The sequence below is a fragment of the Saccharomyces paradoxus genome, chromosome VII (genome assembly GCF_002079055.1).
Source record: "Saccharomyces paradoxus chromosome VII, complete sequence".
NCBI classification, from domain to species: domain Eukaryota; kingdom Fungi; phylum Ascomycota; class Saccharomycetes; order Saccharomycetales; family Saccharomycetaceae; genus Saccharomyces; species Saccharomyces paradoxus.
Genome location: NC_047493.1, coordinates 804,786 through 821,315, shown reverse-complemented (window position 1 = coordinate 821,315; position 16,530 = coordinate 804,786). Strand labels below are relative to the sequence as shown.

At 37.9% G+C, this 16,530-nt stretch overlaps 9 protein-coding genes and 1 non-coding gene across 10 annotated transcripts; 7 read left to right on the top strand and 3 right to left on the bottom strand.

The window, feature by feature from the left end:
• Positions 1 to 403: 403 nt before the first annotated feature.
• On the top strand, positions 404 to 2,011 carry ATF2 (alcohol O-acetyltransferase; the record flags this gene model as incomplete). Its single annotated transcript, XM_033910622.1, has 1 exon — positions 404 to 2,011. One exon carries the CDS (start codon positions 404 to 406, stop codon positions 2,009 to 2,011), a length of 1,608 nt encoding a protein of 535 aa, XP_033766513.1.
• A 388-nt stretch (positions 2,012 to 2,399) lies between these two features.
• On the top strand, positions 2,400 to 3,890 carry ERG1 (squalene monooxygenase; the record flags this gene model as incomplete). The annotated part of the gene is made up of 1 exon (XM_033910621.1): positions 2,400 to 3,890. The coding sequence occupies one exon, from the start codon at positions 2,400 to 2,402 to the stop codon at positions 3,888 to 3,890; it is 1,491 nt and encodes a 496-aa protein (XP_033766512.1).
• Positions 3,891 to 4,505: 615 nt separating this feature from the next.
• CBP4 (Cbp4p) lies at positions 4,506 to 4,949 on the top strand (the record flags this gene model as incomplete). Its single annotated transcript, XM_033910620.1, has 1 exon — positions 4,506 to 4,949. One exon carries the CDS (start codon positions 4,506 to 4,508, stop codon positions 4,947 to 4,949), a length of 444 nt encoding a protein of 147 aa, XP_033766511.1.
• A 162-nt stretch (positions 4,950 to 5,111) lies between these two features.
• Positions 5,112 to 5,182, bottom strand: SPAR_Gtrna31G. The gene has a single exon. It is a non-coding gene; the product is annotated as a tRNA-Gly (tRNA).
• A 986-nt stretch (positions 5,183 to 6,168) lies between these two features.
• RBG2 (Rbg2p) lies at positions 6,169 to 7,275 on the bottom strand (the record flags this gene model as incomplete). The annotated part of the gene is made up of 1 exon (XM_033910619.1): positions 6,169 to 7,275. The coding sequence occupies one exon, from the start codon at positions 7,273 to 7,275 to the stop codon at positions 6,169 to 6,171; it is 1,107 nt and encodes a 368-aa protein (XP_033766510.1).
• A 262-nt stretch (positions 7,276 to 7,537) lies between these two features.
• YIP1 (transporter YIP1) lies at positions 7,538 to 8,284 on the top strand (the record flags this gene model as incomplete). The annotated part of the gene is made up of 1 exon (XM_033910618.1): positions 7,538 to 8,284. The coding sequence occupies one exon, from the start codon at positions 7,538 to 7,540 to the stop codon at positions 8,282 to 8,284; it is 747 nt and encodes a 248-aa protein (XP_033766509.1).
• Positions 8,285 to 8,587: 303 nt separating this feature from the next.
• MSM1 (methionine--tRNA ligase MSM1) lies at positions 8,588 to 10,297 on the top strand (the record flags this gene model as incomplete). The annotated part of the gene is made up of 1 exon (XM_033910617.1): positions 8,588 to 10,297. The coding sequence occupies one exon, from the start codon at positions 8,588 to 8,590 to the stop codon at positions 10,295 to 10,297; it is 1,710 nt and encodes a 569-aa protein (XP_033766508.1).
• Positions 10,298 to 10,591: 294 nt separating this feature from the next.
• PSD2 (phosphatidylserine decarboxylase 2) lies at positions 10,592 to 14,008 on the bottom strand (the record flags this gene model as incomplete). The annotated part of the gene is made up of 1 exon (XM_033910616.1): positions 10,592 to 14,008. The coding sequence occupies one exon, from the start codon at positions 14,006 to 14,008 to the stop codon at positions 10,592 to 10,594; it is 3,417 nt and encodes a 1,138-aa protein (XP_033766507.1).
• A 477-nt stretch (positions 14,009 to 14,485) lies between these two features.
• LSO2 (Lso2p) lies at positions 14,486 to 14,758 on the top strand (the record flags this gene model as incomplete). The annotated part of the gene is made up of 1 exon (XM_033910615.1): positions 14,486 to 14,758. One exon carries the CDS (start codon positions 14,486 to 14,488, stop codon positions 14,756 to 14,758), a length of 273 nt encoding a protein of 90 aa, XP_033766506.1.
• Positions 14,759 to 15,272: 514 nt separating this feature from the next.
• PUS6 (pseudouridine synthase PUS6) lies at positions 15,273 to 16,487 on the top strand (the record flags this gene model as incomplete). Its single annotated transcript, XM_033910614.1, has 1 exon — positions 15,273 to 16,487. The coding sequence occupies one exon, from the start codon at positions 15,273 to 15,275 to the stop codon at positions 16,485 to 16,487; it is 1,215 nt and encodes a 404-aa protein (XP_033766505.1).
• Between the last annotated feature and the right edge of the window lie 43 nt (positions 16,488 to 16,530).

Sequence of the window (16,530 nt, the reverse complement as noted above, 5' to 3'; positions counted from 1 at the left end):
TGAAAAATTTCAATTAGAATAGGCGGCCTCATCCATTAATTTTTCAGGTAGAACAGGTTATAGCAAAACATAAGTCATCAAGGTTCTAACCGCCACGATTTCAGGCTACATCGAACTCAGTAAGTTGCCGATAAATATTGCGGGATAATAAGTAAACGAACTTAGCGAGTTTCCTATTGTAGTATTGAATTTTTTTTTCATACACCCTAAACGATCGTACACGTTGTCGTCATGATCTACGTTTCTTTGAGACCTGTGAAGATAGAGCAACTTGCTACTTAAAAGACAACAACGAATGTGTAGGGCAATTCTGCAGTGGCAGCAATTTCGTTTCTGCTGGCTAAGCAGTTTTGAGATCTTCAAACGAACAATAAGCTTGAGAATAAAAAACTGCGGGTAAATTATGGAAGATATAGAAGGATACGAACCACACATCACTCAAGAGTTGATAGACCGTGGGCATGCAAGACGTATGGGCCACTTGGAAAACTATTTTGCTGTTTTAAATAGGCAAAATATGTACTCAAATTTTACTGTTTACGCGGAATTGAATAAAGGTGTCACCAAGGGACGATTAAAGCTTGCCTTGAGATTACTTCTCCAAAAATATCCAATTCTTGCGCATACAATAATTCCTAAAAGGTACCCTCATCATGAAGCGTATTACTCTAGCGAAGAGTACCTTGGTAAACCTTTTCCTCAGCATGATTTCATAAAGGTGATTTCTCGTCTTGAAGTCGATGATTTGATTATGAATAATCAACCAGAATACAGAGAAGTCATGGAGAAAATCTCAGAACAGTTCAAAAAGGATGATTTCAAAGTCACAGGTAAATTAATCGAATTGATTACCCCTGTAGTCATACCTCTGGGTAATCCGAAAAGGCCTAATTGGAGGTTGATCTGTTTACCAGGTGGGGATACTAATGGATACGAAACATGGACAAACTTCGTTTATGTCACTAACCATTGTGGCTCCGACGGTGTTAGTGGAACATTTTTTTTCAAAGATTTAGCTCTACTCTTCTGCAAAATCGAAGAAAGGGGTTTTGATTATGATGAACAGCTCATCGAAAATAACGTCGTCATTGACTATGATGAAGACTACACGGAAATTTCTAAATTTCCAAAACCAATTACAGATCGAATTGACTACAAGCCTGCATTGACTTCGTTACCCAAATTCTTCTTGACAACCTTCATGTATGAGCACTGTAATTTTAAAACCTCCAGCGAATCTACAGTCACAGCCAGATATAGTCCGTCCACTAACGCTAACGCTAGTTACAATTACCTGTTGCATTTCCCTACTAAGGAAGTAGAACAAATAAGAGCTGAGATCAAAAAAAAAGTTCACAGTGGATGCACCCTAACACCATTTATTCAAGCCTGTTTTTTTGTAGCCCTCTATAGACTAGATCGGTTGTTCACAAAATCACTCCTCGAGTATGGGTTCGATGTAGCTATCCCAAGCAGTGCAAGGAGGTTTTTACCAAACGATGAAGAGTTAAGAGATGCCTATAAATACGGCTCTAACGTTGGAGGCTCACATTATGCCTATCTAATCTCCTCATTCAACATTCCCGAAGGTGATAACGACAAGTTTTGGAGTCTTGTCGAATACTACAACGACTGTTTTTTAAAATCGTACGACAACGGTGATCACTTGATTGGCCTAGGAATTCTACAACTCGATTTCATCGTTCAAAACAAGAATATAGACAATCTGCTTGCTACTTCTTACTTACACCAACAAAGAGGCGGTGCAATCATCAGTAATACAGGGCTTGTCTTGCAAGATACGACCAAGCCGTACTACATTCGGGATTTAATCTTCTCGCAGTCTGCAGGCGCCTTAAGATTTGCATTCGGCCTAAACGTCTGCTCCACAAACGTGAATGGTATGAACATAGACATGAGCGTGGTTCAGGGCACTCTACGGGATCGTGGCGAATGGGAATCGTTCTGCAAGCTTTTTTACCAAACCATCGGCGAATTTGCGTCGCTTTGATGCGATACTGCCGTAGCGGGCCTCGTATAGTTCGGCCGAGCTCGTACAAAAGGCAAACAGTGTATCGGACAGAGCTGATATAACACAATACGCTCGTAGTCGATGCATGCGATGGCTGCTCTCGGTCGGGTATAAGTCCCAGACAATAGTCTTAGCTCCCATGTATAATAAATCTTTTGTATTTAATCTATTATATGTTTCTATGCTTTTTTTTCCTATTGTTGTTTGCTTTTCCTTTTCTTCATTCTCTCTAGTTTTTACTTTTCTTTTTTTTTCCATTGAAAATTATATATATATATATATATAAGAACAATTGTCAAGTATTGAACAATACAGGTTATTCTGAACAATTGAAAAAAAAAACAGAAAATATAACGAGAAAAAGGTCATGTCTGCTGTTAACGTTGCACCTGAATTGATTAATGCCGACAACACAATTACCTACGATGCGATTGTCATCGGTGCTGGTGTTATCGGTCCATGTGTTGCTACTGGTCTAGCAAGAAAGGGTAAGAAAGTCCTTATCGTAGAACGTGACTGGGCTATGCCTGATAGAATTGTTGGTGAATTGATGCAACCAGGTGGTGTTAGAGCATTGAGAAGCCTGGGTATGGTTCAATCTATCAACAACATCGAAGCGTACCCTGTTACCGGTTACTCTGTTTTTTTTAACGGCGAACAAGTTGATATTCCATACCCTTACAAGGCTGATATCCCTAAAGTTGAAAAATTGAAGGACTTGGTCAAGGATGGTAATGACAAGGTCTTGGAGGACAGCACCATTCACATCAAGGATTACGAAGATGATGAAAGGGAAAGGGGTGTTGCTTTTGTTCACGGTAGATTCTTGAACAACTTGAGAAACATTACTGCTCAAGAGCCCAATGTCACCAGAGTACAAGGTAACTGTATTGAAATTTTGAAAGACGAAAAGAACGAGGTTGTGGGTGCTAAAGTTGACATCGATGGCCGCGGTAAGGTGGAATTCAAGGCTCACTTGACATTTGTTTGCGACGGTATCTTTTCTCGTTTCAGAAAGGAATTGCATCCAGACCATGTCCCAACTGTCGGTTCTTCGTTTGTTGGAATGTCTTTGTTCAATGCTAAGAACCCTGCTCCTATGCACGGTCACGTTATCCTTGGTAGTGGACATATGCCAATCTTGGTTTATCAAATCAGCCCAGAAGAAACAAGAATCCTCTGTGCTTACAACTCTCCAAAGGTTCCCGCTGATATCAAGAGTTGGATGATCAAGGATGTCCAACCCTTCATTCCAAAGAGTCTACGTCCTTCATTTGACGAAGCCGTCAGCCAAGGTAAATTTAGAGCTATGCCAAACTCCTACTTGCCAGCCAGACAAAACGACGTCACGGGTATGTGCGTTATCGGAGATGCCCTAAATATGAGACACCCATTGACCGGTGGTGGTATGACCGTTGGTTTGCACGATGTTGTCTTGCTGATTAAGAAAATTGGTGACCTAGATTTCAGTGACCGTGAGAAGGTTTTGGATGAATTACTAGACTACCATTTCGAAAGAAAGAGTTACGATTCTGTTATTAACGTCTTATCAGTGGCTTTGTACTCTCTATTCGCTGCTGATAGCGATAACTTAAAGGCACTACAAAAGGGTTGTTTCAAATATTTCCAAAGAGGTGGCGACTGTGTCAACAAACCTGTTGAATTTTTGTCTGGTGTCTTGCCAAAGCCTTTGCAATTGACCAGAGTCTTCTTCGCCGTCGCTTTTTACACCATTTACTTGAACATGGAAGAACGTGGTTTCTTGGGATTGCCAATGGCTTTATTGGAAGGTATTATGATCTTGATCACAGCTATTAGAGTATTCACTCCATTTTTGTTTGGTGAATTGATTGGTTAACTGCAACCAGGGGAGAGAGAGGATAAAAAACCGTCAAACATTAAGCTGCACCATTTTTTTTATCACTGAAGCTGGCATGGAAGGCTTGTATAGTACATTACGATAAACACATTTATTTTTTATTTATTACTTATTTATTTTACATATTTTTAAAGAAATACTCATATCATTGATTATTAACCGGAGCCTTCCATGCTTTCTTCTCTTTAGAATCTCTCAGTCAGAAAAGGGAAAAAGTTGACATAATATACTTTCAAAATATGCATCGAAATTCATATCCGGTTATCAATTAACGATACATTTCCTTAAGTGATATATCGCTTAATGCTTAAAGATGATATAATGTCAAACTTGCCCGCTTCTACAAACTGAATCACATTAATATTATGTGAGTTCTCGCAACTCCTTTCAGGACCACGTCCTGAGAGTCTCTATGAGTTTTTCTTAACGAAGTCTATGTCATTGCTGGTTATCTCACTTTTTATTCATAAACATCCCTTTTTTTGCTCATCCCCGGGGTATTTCATTAAGATAAAATTTTACGTACATATAGTAGCGATAAATCCTCAAGAAACAGCAATAACAAAATAAAGACAGTGTAAGTATCATTTGAGTATGGAAAGACCATTGTGGGTACGTTGGTTGAAAGTTTATGCAATTGGTGGCGCCATCATTGGAAGTGGTTTTCTACTTTTTAAGTATACAACGCCAACTGATCAACAATTAATCAGCCAGCTTTCCCCAGAATTACGTTTACAATATGAGAGAGAGAGAAAGCTACGTCAGTCAGAGCAGCAGGCTTTAATGAAGATTGTTAAAGAAACTTCTCAAAGTGACGATCCTATTTGGAAGACGGGTCCCCTTCAATCACCATGGGAAAGGAATGGCGATAACGTTCAAAGCAGGGACCATTTTGCTAAAGTAAGGGCAGAGGAGGTTCAAAAGGAAGAGTTAGCTAGAATTAGAAATGAATTGTCTCAGCTGAGATCTGAAACCGAGAAGAAAACAAAGGAAATAGTCCAGGATAAGCAAGGTAAAAGTTGGTGGCGCTTCTGGTAGCCGTACCGCTCAGTATTGGAAAAGGAACTTAAATGGGACCAGTACAACACATGTCTATGTCATTCATGATATTATTTATTTATCCACTGTAAATAGGTTTAAAAATACAACTTCATATTTATTTATAGCTTTTCTATCTGTCGATAGAAAGATAGAAAAAATTGCGCAAGCCCGGAATCGAACCGGGGGCCCAACGATGGCAACGTTGGATTTTACCACTAAACCACTTGCGCTTGTAATTATGTTGTTGTTGTATCTCAAAGTGAGATACGTCAGCATTACTAGATTTACCAACATGTATGAAACACGTACGAAACAATAGTTCCGAAACGGACAAGATTGAGTATACCTGGCAACCTACTCTCCTAAGATGAACCAAACCGACCAAACGAATAAATATCTGAACGATTAGTTTAGATCCGAGATTCAGATCTTATATAATATATAAGATAAGTTACATTCTGTGAAAAAAAGTTAATAATACGTCCTAACTGATAATTGGGTGAATAATTTGATAATTGTTGGGATTCCATTGTTACTAAAGGCTATAATATTAGGTATATAGAATATACTAGAAGTTCTCCTCGAGGATATAGGAATCCACAAAAGGGAATCGATAGTTCTACATAGTGTTATAACTTTATCTTCTTTCCTTTTATATGTTGTCATTCATTATCCTATTACATTATCAATCCTTGAATTTCAGCTTCCATTAGATTGGATGACTGTTTCTCAATCTTTATGCCATCCTCTTACGCCGCATGTGATAATATAGTAGTAACATGAGTGCTACTAAATAGATGATATTAGAATTCCATTCCAACAGTAATATTGTAATATAAACAATGAGCGACAAAGTTCGAAACAAGGAGAAAAATAACTGAGTGAAACGCAACCTTTTCTTGAGGCAATGGGTTTGTGTCAGGCATGCCACAAAATAAGTACATTAAGCAAGATTCTAACCTTATATCAGAATGACAACCTCAGATCTGAGAGTTCTGCGAAAGTGCTAATCACGCCCTTCAATATACATTATATAAGAATATAAAAATATACAGTAAAAGCAACACTTTTGGCATTCGCGCTGAACACCTATTCTTAGCATTTCTTTCCACTACAAGGTGGCATGTCTCCATCTAGTCATGCGAGTCCTCGGGCGTTGTACTACAGTCCTCAATGCTAATCTTGTTTTCATTTCTTTATAGTCTATTCAGTTATATCATTTCGCAAATAAAGAAACTACATCTTCATCATCGATCCTGTGGTTTAACCCGCACTTCTGAGGAGAATGTTTAGCAGAAGAACCCCAGACCAATGCATATTTGAACTTATCTTTGAAATCTCTGTGGATACCATGACATAGGTCGCCAATAGTAGAATTATTCCTCACCACAAGAGGATCATCAAATACCGGTCTAACACCTCTCTTCTTTGTATATACACGACTCAGGTTCAGTTGGTACCAAATTTCTTCAACGACGTCTTGTATTCCCAAATCCATTTCACAGGACATAACGACAGTGTTCGGTTCTCTGGCAAGTTTATCCACCTCTTCTAATGATACCGCATCTATCTTATTATACACATAAAGACATTTGACATAATTTCTATGTTGTTCGTTAATAACATCAATAAAGTCATCAATTGTACATTCATCATCTCTTACTAGAACTTCTGCATTATGGATACGATAATCTCTCAAAATCATTTTGATTGCTTGTTCGGTTAGATTGGTCTTTGGAGGGGAGGTGAATGTAACTTTGACGCCACCAGTTTCCTTTTTCTTATAGTAAATATTTGGTTTCTCCTTATTTAACCTGATCCCTACATTTTCCAACTCCTTCTCCAAAGATGCTCGTTGATGTTCACTTTTCGTAGCATCTAAAACCATTAATACTAGGTCGGCAGTTCTTGCCGTGGCAACAACTTGCCTACCACGACCTTTACCTTGCGAAGCACCATAAATAATACCTGGAAGATCCACAATTTGAATTTCAGCGCCTTGGTATTTCAATACACCAGGGACGGATGTTAATGTCGTGAAAGCATAATGAGCAATCTCAGATTTAGTGGTAGTAATTTTACCTAATAAGGAGGATTTACCAACGGAGGGGTAACCTATTAGAACAACTCTGGCGTCACCTGATTTTGCCACTTCAAAACCAGATCCCCCTCCACCGCCACTACCAGCTTCATCAGCTAGCAGTTGTTGCCTATATCTAGCCAATTTACCCTTCAAAAGACCCAGATGATGTTCTGTGGCCTTATTCTTTTGGGTCCTGGCCATTTCTTCTTCAATGGCTTTGATCTTGTCGATAATACCCATTTTGTAGTGCTTTTTATGTCAGTTTCGATTACGTGTATCTTGATGTTCCTTGCTAATATCTAGTATCAATAGCTCCAATACCATACTGACTTTATAACTGGTTTAAATCTCATCGCTATTATCAAGAAAATTTTCGCTGCGGGTAATCATGGACCATTTCACTATTTCAGTGAGGTAACCACGTAACACGAACTAAGTCATCTTATAACGGCTACAGAATTGGACGGGAAGTACCGCAAGACAGATATTGGTCCCTCTCAAGATGTCTTTTTACAACACTAGTAACAATGCTAATAATAGCGGCGGCTTTTATCAACCTTCCGCACAGTTTGCTGTTCCTCAAGGGTCTATGAGTTTTCAAAATACTGTAGGTTCAACTAATACTGGAAACGATAACAATTTGGGTGTTGCCCCCGATCCTTTGCCTGTAGGTATTTTACATGCTCTTTCTACAAAGGGATATGCACATGAACCTCCATTATTAGAAGAAATTGGAATTAATTTCGATCATATCATAACGAAAACTAAAATGGTTCTTATACCAATACGTTTTGGTAGTGGTGTGCCACAAGAAATTTTAAATGATTCGGATTTGGCTGGGCCTTTGATATTCTTTTTGTTATTTGGTCTTTTTCTATTGATGGCTGGAAAAGTTCATTTTGGATATATATATGGTGTCGCTTTGTTTGGTACCATTTCTTTGCATAATTTATCGAAATTAATGAGCAATAACGATACTTCCATGCAAACGAACCTACAATTCTTTAATACAGCATCCATCTTAGGGTACTGCTTTTTGCCTTTATGTTTTCTTTCTTTACTAGGCATTTTCCATGGTTTGAACAACACTACAGGTTATGTTGTATCAGTACTATTTGTGATTTGGAGCACTTGGACGTCATCTGGATTTTTAAATTCCCTGCTGCAATTGCAAAACGCAAGATTGTTAATTGCCTACCCACTCTTAATTTTTTACAGTGTTTTTGCCCTCATGGTAATTTTTGTCTAAAGGGAATTAGGTCAGAGGCAGTATTTTATATAAATTTTCTCTGAACTATGTTTAAATAAAAAGTATAAACATCACTACATAATTACACTCCCTTGTATATTTCAAACAAGACCAGCCTGTACTAGTCAACATTGTATTACGAAGTGCAATTGTCTACTCTTTCTTTTAATCACTACAGGCATAGCTCGTAACGATTATAACTAAAAATTCCGCACAACTGTGAAAAAAATAATCGTAATGTTCTAATGGCATCATTCTCCAGAGAAAAGCAAGGAGAGGAATAGGTTTTAATCGAAAGAAAACATGCAATGCAGATTAATTGCACATCACTTATACCCTAGGGTCTCCCACGTAACGACGCCAATTTTCTATCCCAATGCTAAACCACATCTTGGTCACCTTTACTCCAGTTTATTAAGCGACGTTCACCATCGATGGCAACTATTGAAAGGAAATGTATCCTTCTTTACTACAGGTACTGATGAACATGGACTGAAGATCCAATGTGCTAGTGAAACCAACGGGTTCGATCAACCTAAAAAGTTCGTTGATAAGCTATACCTGGAGTTTGTTCAATTGGATAAAATATATGACATTAACTATACAAGATTTATAAGAACTACGGATCCTGATCACATTGAAAACGTGAGAAAACTGTGGGAACTTTGTTTGAAAAATGGCTTTATTTACATGGGTGAACATAAGGGTTGGTATTCGATTTCTGACGAAACATTCTATCCTGAATCCAAGGTTATCAAAGACCCTAAAAATGATAATAAGTACTTGAACACTGAATCGAATAACGAAGTAGTTTATCAGTCAGAGACAAATTATTTTTTTAAGTTATCCTTATTTCACAAGAAAATAGTTGACCACATAAGAAAGAATCCAGATTTCATTTTTCCTGCTTCTAAAAGAGATCAAATTCTAAAAGAATTAGAAACAGGCGGAACATTAACAGATTTGTCGATCTCGAGACCCTCTGCGAGACTTAAATGGGGTATACCGACTCCTAATGATTCGTCGCAAAAAGTTTATGTGTGGTTTGATGCCCTATGTAACTATCTTTCCTCCATCGGTGGAATATCTTCCATATTGAGTGATGCTACTGAAGTAGTTTCGAAACATTATAGCAGTAAATCAAATCACAAAACCCAATTGGTGATACCATACCCTAAAGAAGTGCTGCAGAATACAACTCACGTGATAGGAAAGGATATCGCCAAATTTCATACCGTATATTGGCCTTCTTTTTTACTGGCAGCTGGATTGCCTTTACCAAAGCAAATTGTTGTCCATGGACACTGGCTCTGCAATGGGATGAAGATGTCAAAGAGTTTGGGTAACGTTGTAGATCCGATTGTTATGGCACGTTATTATGGCGCCGATATTGTGCGTTGGTTCTTGTTAGAAAATTCTAAACTGGAAGAGGATGGCGACTTTCAAGAAGCCAAATTATACGAGACAAGAGAACTTTTGGTCTCCAAATGGGGCAATCTGATTAATAGATGTTGTGGCTCAAAGTTCAATATTGAAAGAGCTGTTATGAAATTTTCTAACAAGGTAAACTTGCAATTTCAGGAGATCTTCCAAAATGAACCAATAGTTTCTCAACAAATTGAGAATCTGGTTGAATTGCTGAACAGATCACAAGAAATTTTCGATGAAAAGATAGCCATATTCCAGTACCCTCAACTGCTAAAGCATGTTTGGGGTATAATCAATGATGCGAATACTTTGGTTCAAAATAGTAAGCCTTGGGAGAGGGATATGGATCAACAAGATGCTATAATATTTTTGGCCATGGAAACGTCCAGAATTCTCTCCATTCTATGCCAATCTATTATCCCATCTCTCTCACAAAGTTTCCTAGATCGTCTCGATGTTTTGAAGGAGAAAAGGACCATAAACTACGCTAAGTTGGGATCCGACAAAACGTATGGAAAGCTATCTAATAAGAAAGGCCGAGAAGTACCATTGAAGAAAATACCGTTTAGGTTATTGGAGGAATAGACGAACGTAGGGTGATAAAAAATGTACTTAATGCACTGTAAATATTAACTTAAGTATTATAACGTAATTTTTTTTTTGCAACTGAGAGCCAGGAATGTAGCTTCTTTTGTCATTGATAAAATGCATACTTCTTCACAAGATATTTCTTTGTATAAAGGCATCACTTTCATTATTGAGGATAACTCGTCTATACACACGACATCTCCAAAATAAAGTCTGAGGTAGATCGATCACGGTATTTTTTTGCTTCTTCATTTAGGTAACTACTAACTACACTCAACTTTTTCGGCGGCTTTAAAGCTCAGCAAAATCATTATTCATCATTTCCCGTAACGTATGATATTCCCATGTTACATTTCCTGCACCCTTGGCGTTTTCATCGCTAACACTTATTGTTCTCTTGATCCGTTCAATTTTCTTTGGATCGTCTACTTTGATACGAACTCTCTTCAATTCATTCACATTTGATGTGTGGCCTATACTCATCCCGACTTTGACTAACGTTTCAATACCATCTGACGAGTTTTTCACAAGATCAGAATCAAACATGAAGTTATTGTGCGGGATAATGATTACTATAGTAGACCCTCCGAACTTAAAATATCCTAGCTCCTCTCCACTCTCAACTACATCATCTTCTTTGCACGTTAATAATATGGATCCAACCATCATAGCACCAATAGGTATGTATAATAGTTTACCAAACTGAGGAGAATCAATGGGAATAATAACTCTAATATTTTCACCAAAAACGTCTAACTCGCTACGAACAGCCATTGGATTTACAGTATAATACTCTCCATCCACATATATAGGTTTCCCAATCTTGCCATTGCAAGGTGAGTGAAACCGGTGATAATCTTGTGGCGCCAGCCTGAATATACCGATACTGCAGTTATTGTCATTAAATGTCTCCGGACTGTAGTTACTGGCTAGCTTCTTAATAGAAAATTTTCTACCTTTCACCCATATTTCCTTCGATTCTTGTATAGTTGAGAATACTGTACATCTTGAATCTGCTGGCGAAAACAATATTTCTTTATTAGTGCTTTCAGGCAGTCGGCTTCCTGGTTTTAGTTTTCTGTAAAAAAACTCATTAAATGTTTTAAAATCTTTATCTCGGCATTGTGAAAGATCCAGCGAGTGAAACTTTATGAAAGGTTCGATTTGTTTGGCAGATGCGGTGCTGTCAAATTTTTTCCCTTGCCTAACTGACAAAGACTTTAAGAGAGATCTAAATTTCTTAGATTCAGGGCTTTTACCATTATATATAATTCTCATTCCCAACTTTACATGTGCGCTTATTTTCTCCTCTATAATTATCCCTGTATCTCGGTCTTGAACCAAGATGTTTGCATTGTTGGATCCCAAAGCATATTTGCCATAAGTCAATTTTATTAAAACCTTGGAGAACCATCTTTTGGAGGCAAATGCAGACGAGACGTATGATGGCTTTAAGGTTTTGTGTTCTTTTGAAAACGTGCATATGGCAAAATGGGTTATCAAGTCATTCTCTAAAACCAGTTTGGAACGCCTGGCATTTCTAGTTGGTTTGCACGAACGCATGCACCTAGGACATGTCCAAATTCGTTTAAAATTGGTGGATTTTCTCCATGACTGTAACCCTTCAACTAATTGTGATCGAGTAATGCTCTGGCCGGCCCAAGCTGATTTATTGAAATGCTGGAATAGTTCAAAAGAATCGGCCATCGTGAATGAACCAAGACGTTCGAGGTAAAGCATTACTTGAATAATGTCAAGTCTCTCCAAATTAACTGATGTATCAACAGCTTCTTTCCAAAAGCTATTTTTTAAAAACGAATATGAAACATATTTGAAACTCGAATATAAGGTTGGTTGCTTAGGAGCATATGCTGGTTGAACAGTGAGATCCAATGGTATCTCATAAGGTATCCATTCGTTTTCATGTTGTTGCTGTTGCAGCATATCAAACCAAGCCAGTTCGCATTTTGCGACATCGTCATTAAATGAAAATGAGTCCTTATCAACAACTTTAATATTGAAAGCGAAATTCGTTTCATGGGGAAAAACTTCGAAAGTGGCATATTCGTTGAATTCTGGATTTAAAGTATGTTTTCTCCAAGATGTTTTGAATACCCTTCTACCAAACGAAATAACGATAAATGGATCCATTTCATAATTAGTCTTGGATAACCGGTTCCTTAATGCAGGTAAATTTTTGATAGCCTCTATATGCATAAATATAACCCCCATTGCATGTTCCTTTTTTGATATAAAAAAATTGCTTTTTGCTCTTCTGTATAAGTAACTTGCATATGATCTATTATGTTTACCTCTTTGCAGATGTAAAAGCCGGCTCCCGATGTATTCATTTGATTGAGAATCAGAATCTTCATTTTCGTCCTCATTATAGATATCAAAGTCTTCATCACTCTCCTGTTGGTCTTCAGATTCTTCATCATCAATCGATGTTGCGTCATTCTCCGAGACTGCAGGTAATCTGGCAACATCCTCTGGTTCTACAATATCATATTCATCCAAAGCTGTTATCATTGAAGATAAACTGATACGTGTATCTTCATCGATGTCATGTACATTTATGTCTGGCACACTGGGATGATCTGCATCTTCAAAATCATTTAGAACATCTAGTCCTTCATCATTTAGCGAAACAACCTCAGACATAGAGTCGTATACAGTATCATTGTCAATATCATACGTCCTTTCCATAGACATGCTGTCGCTGCTATTCATATCCTCGATAGATTCCTCATCGTTTATTTCATCTTCGCCATCGACCTCTTCTTCTTGAGCTAAATCAGTATCGCTATATGTTTTCTCGAGTCGCATTTCATTTCCACTGATACTTGAACTATTGCTCAACATATCTTCTAGTGGGGGTGGCAAAGAACTGGAAGATCTCATGCGGGCCTTATTTCTATCTATTCTACCCAAATAAGTATTCAAGTCATTTCTCCAGGTATTAAAAGCCTGGAAAGTTGGCGTTCTTTTAACGTTACATTCTAGCTTAAATCCAAGCAAGATATCGCCCACTATACAGTTGGAGTTTGAGGAAATTTGGTCTTTTCCTCTTTTCATATCATATAGATGGTACCGTTGAGCTTCAATTGAAAATTTATAGCTCGTTGTGGTGTCCTTTCTCTTGAATAGTTCCAGCAATGAAATTTTTGCTTCACCCAGATATAGGTAGCTATTTATCCTATTTTTGTGCGTCGGCCCAGGACCTGTTGTTGAGAGTGATGAAGCAGAATGTGATGCAGTCGCTGTAGCTGAGGATGATACTGAATTGATTGATGTTGAAGTTTGATTACCTTTTGACGTAACATTCAAATTTCTCGAAGAATGGGAGTTAGAATTTTGACCCGAATTTGACAGTGTCAATGTAGATGCATTTGCAGTACTCGTTCGTGATCTATTCGGGGTAGTGGGGGGGGCTCCAGTTGGCAGGGCGTCGTATACAATAATTCTTAACCATTCGGATGTTGGGTTTCTCGGAAGTTTAATCTTCAAAGTTTGATTCCAGTGTGCATTAGAATTCTTGAGCTTGTTCGTCTTCTGACTGTAGAACGTATTAGTAGTAACAAAGCACACTGGGTTGCAATTGAAGGTCTTCAAGGCTTCAATATTTTCAGCTTGAATGACATGAATTTTTAAGACTACCGTTGGTTTCTTGTTCTTGCCACGCTTTCTGCTCTTAATGATCCTCATCGTTGCTGTTGGATGCTCCTGAAAGTTGAAGACTCTTCACGAATTGATACAGCATCAACCACTTTGGGCCAGTTTGGCATGGACTTAAAATAGCTGTCATGTATAAGAAGACATTCCTTGAAGTAGCACATGCGTTAGGGCTAGAATCTCAATTTCTCAAAAAGTTTGACAGGTGCCCTACTTTTTAAACTTTCACCTTCTCACACACCTCATTTTTGAGTGTCATGCCCTTTTAAATTCTCATATTAACCCTTTTTCAATTCTCTACCCTAATTGTTTTGTTTTTTTTAAGAGTCATTAAACCTTTTTTTTTTCAGTTAAAGACCAAAGACCCCTCAAAATGAAAAACTTGTAAAATGCTTAAAGTTAGCTAAATGATAGAAACTCAAATTTAAGTTGAATAGGCAAAAGAATCTATCAATTGAGCACAAAACTAGCATACATAAGAAAATATTACAATAACAAGAAGCGAGTAAGATGGGTAAAAGATTTTCAGAATCCGCCGCAAAGAAGGCAGCTGGTTTAGCAAGAAAAAGAGATCAGGCACATGCTAAACAAAGAGCACAAATGGAGCAGCTAGAAGCAGAGGAGGCTTCTAAATGGGAACAAGGCTCGAAGAAAGAAAATTCCAGAAAATTAGAGGAAGAGCAAAAAAGACAGGAGAAAGCAAGAGCTAAAAAGGAGCGCGATGCATTGCTAGCCGCAGAAGAGGAACAACTGGGCAAGGGTGGCAAGGGTAAAAGGAAATGAAATAAATCTGGATAAGCTTGCCTTAGAGTAGCCAATAATTGCATATGATAAAGTCATTCCACTTTATTTTCATAAACATAAAAACACAAAAAAAAATAACGATAATAACAAATGATAACAATAATAACTCCTCTAGATGATGCTTATATTTAGCGGTTTATTATAAAATACACGTGGAAAGGTGTCACGGTTCAGAGTTATTATCCAATGATAAGGGGCGAGGAATGACTGGTATAGGTGTGGTTTACAGCAAAAAGAATGACTTTATCGTACTTACGGTATGAATAGTAGAAATTATGTACATTAGATTTGCATATACGTGTGTATATAACTTGCTCTCATACTATAAGGTCAGATAACAATGAAAAAAAGTTCCTGAATTTCTTTTTTTTCTCAATACAAGGCAATTAGATATTTCTTTTGACGACTTGACTGATGATTGCTCGAGGCAATCGGCGGACTAAAGGATGACCATCAACGATATTAACTCTGGGCAAGAGAATTATTAATAACTATGTCAACTCTCAAAATGATTGAGGCATATACGCAGAATGGACTGAGAAAAGTACGGCCCTATTACAACAGAAGATCAGCGTTCGTGAAAGGACGCTGGTTGGGTAAGTCATTAATAGATGTTCTCGTTAGTGAATTCAAACTTCGCTCAAGAGCTTATTATTTGGACCAGATAAAGAAAGGCACATATAGATTAATCCGAGATGGTGTACCGCTGGTACCGGGTCATCTCATGACTACCACGATTAGGAACCATGATGTTTTAGAAACGACTATCCATAAGCACGAACCGCCGGTAAAACAATGGTGTAGCCAGGAAGCTGAAGCGGACGATTTACCTGGGAGAATAGCGGGATTCAATATTGTTTTTGAAGATGAGAGTATTCTGGTCATCGATAAGCCCAGTGGTATACCAGTGCACCCAACTGGTCAGTTTTACCAGAACACAATTACTGAATTACTGAAATCACATGGTGTAGATGCTCTTCCTTGTTACCGGTTAGACAAGATCACGTCAGGCCTATTGATATTGGCCAAAAACAGTCAGAGTGCAGGCGAAGTTCAGAAGAGTATTCGTTCAAGAGATATGAGTAAGGTCTACTTGGCAAGGGTCAAGGGGAGATTTCCTCATTCCGAATTAATATTGAATAATGAAGATGCGGAGGAAACAACTTTTGAAGACACTTCCAAAGTTACCGTGGAAACGACCCCCATATATTCTATTGATCCAAAGAGACAGTTTCCAGTTGGTCTATCGGCATCGAGGGATGCTATTACCAAGTTCCACCCGATAAGGTACTTCTCTCGTACTAATGAAACTATTATCGCTTGTAAGCCAATAACTGGAAGAACACATCAAATTCGAATCCATTTAGCTAGGCTCGGTCATCCCATTGTCAATGATAGTGTTTATTGTTCGCACATTACAAAATATCCTGAAAGGCTCAAATTTATGATCCAGTTTCCTAGATGGGAAGATCAACAGGATTTAGATACTGAGGAATTAAGAGTAAGGTTCCAAAAATTTATTGAAGAAACCAAAAATAACTGTCAGACCATGGAATCATTTTGTCCGGAATGTCACACTGTTGACTTAAAGGATCCCGTGCTATCAGACTTAGAATTATGGTTGCATGCCTGGAAGTATGAGGAGATTAATGGCAAATTCAAGTTTGAAACAGACTTACCAAAGTGGGCACAATTGGACAAAAGTTAAACTTTTTTTTTTGAGCGACCTTTTTTTTGTATATAGTTTAGTT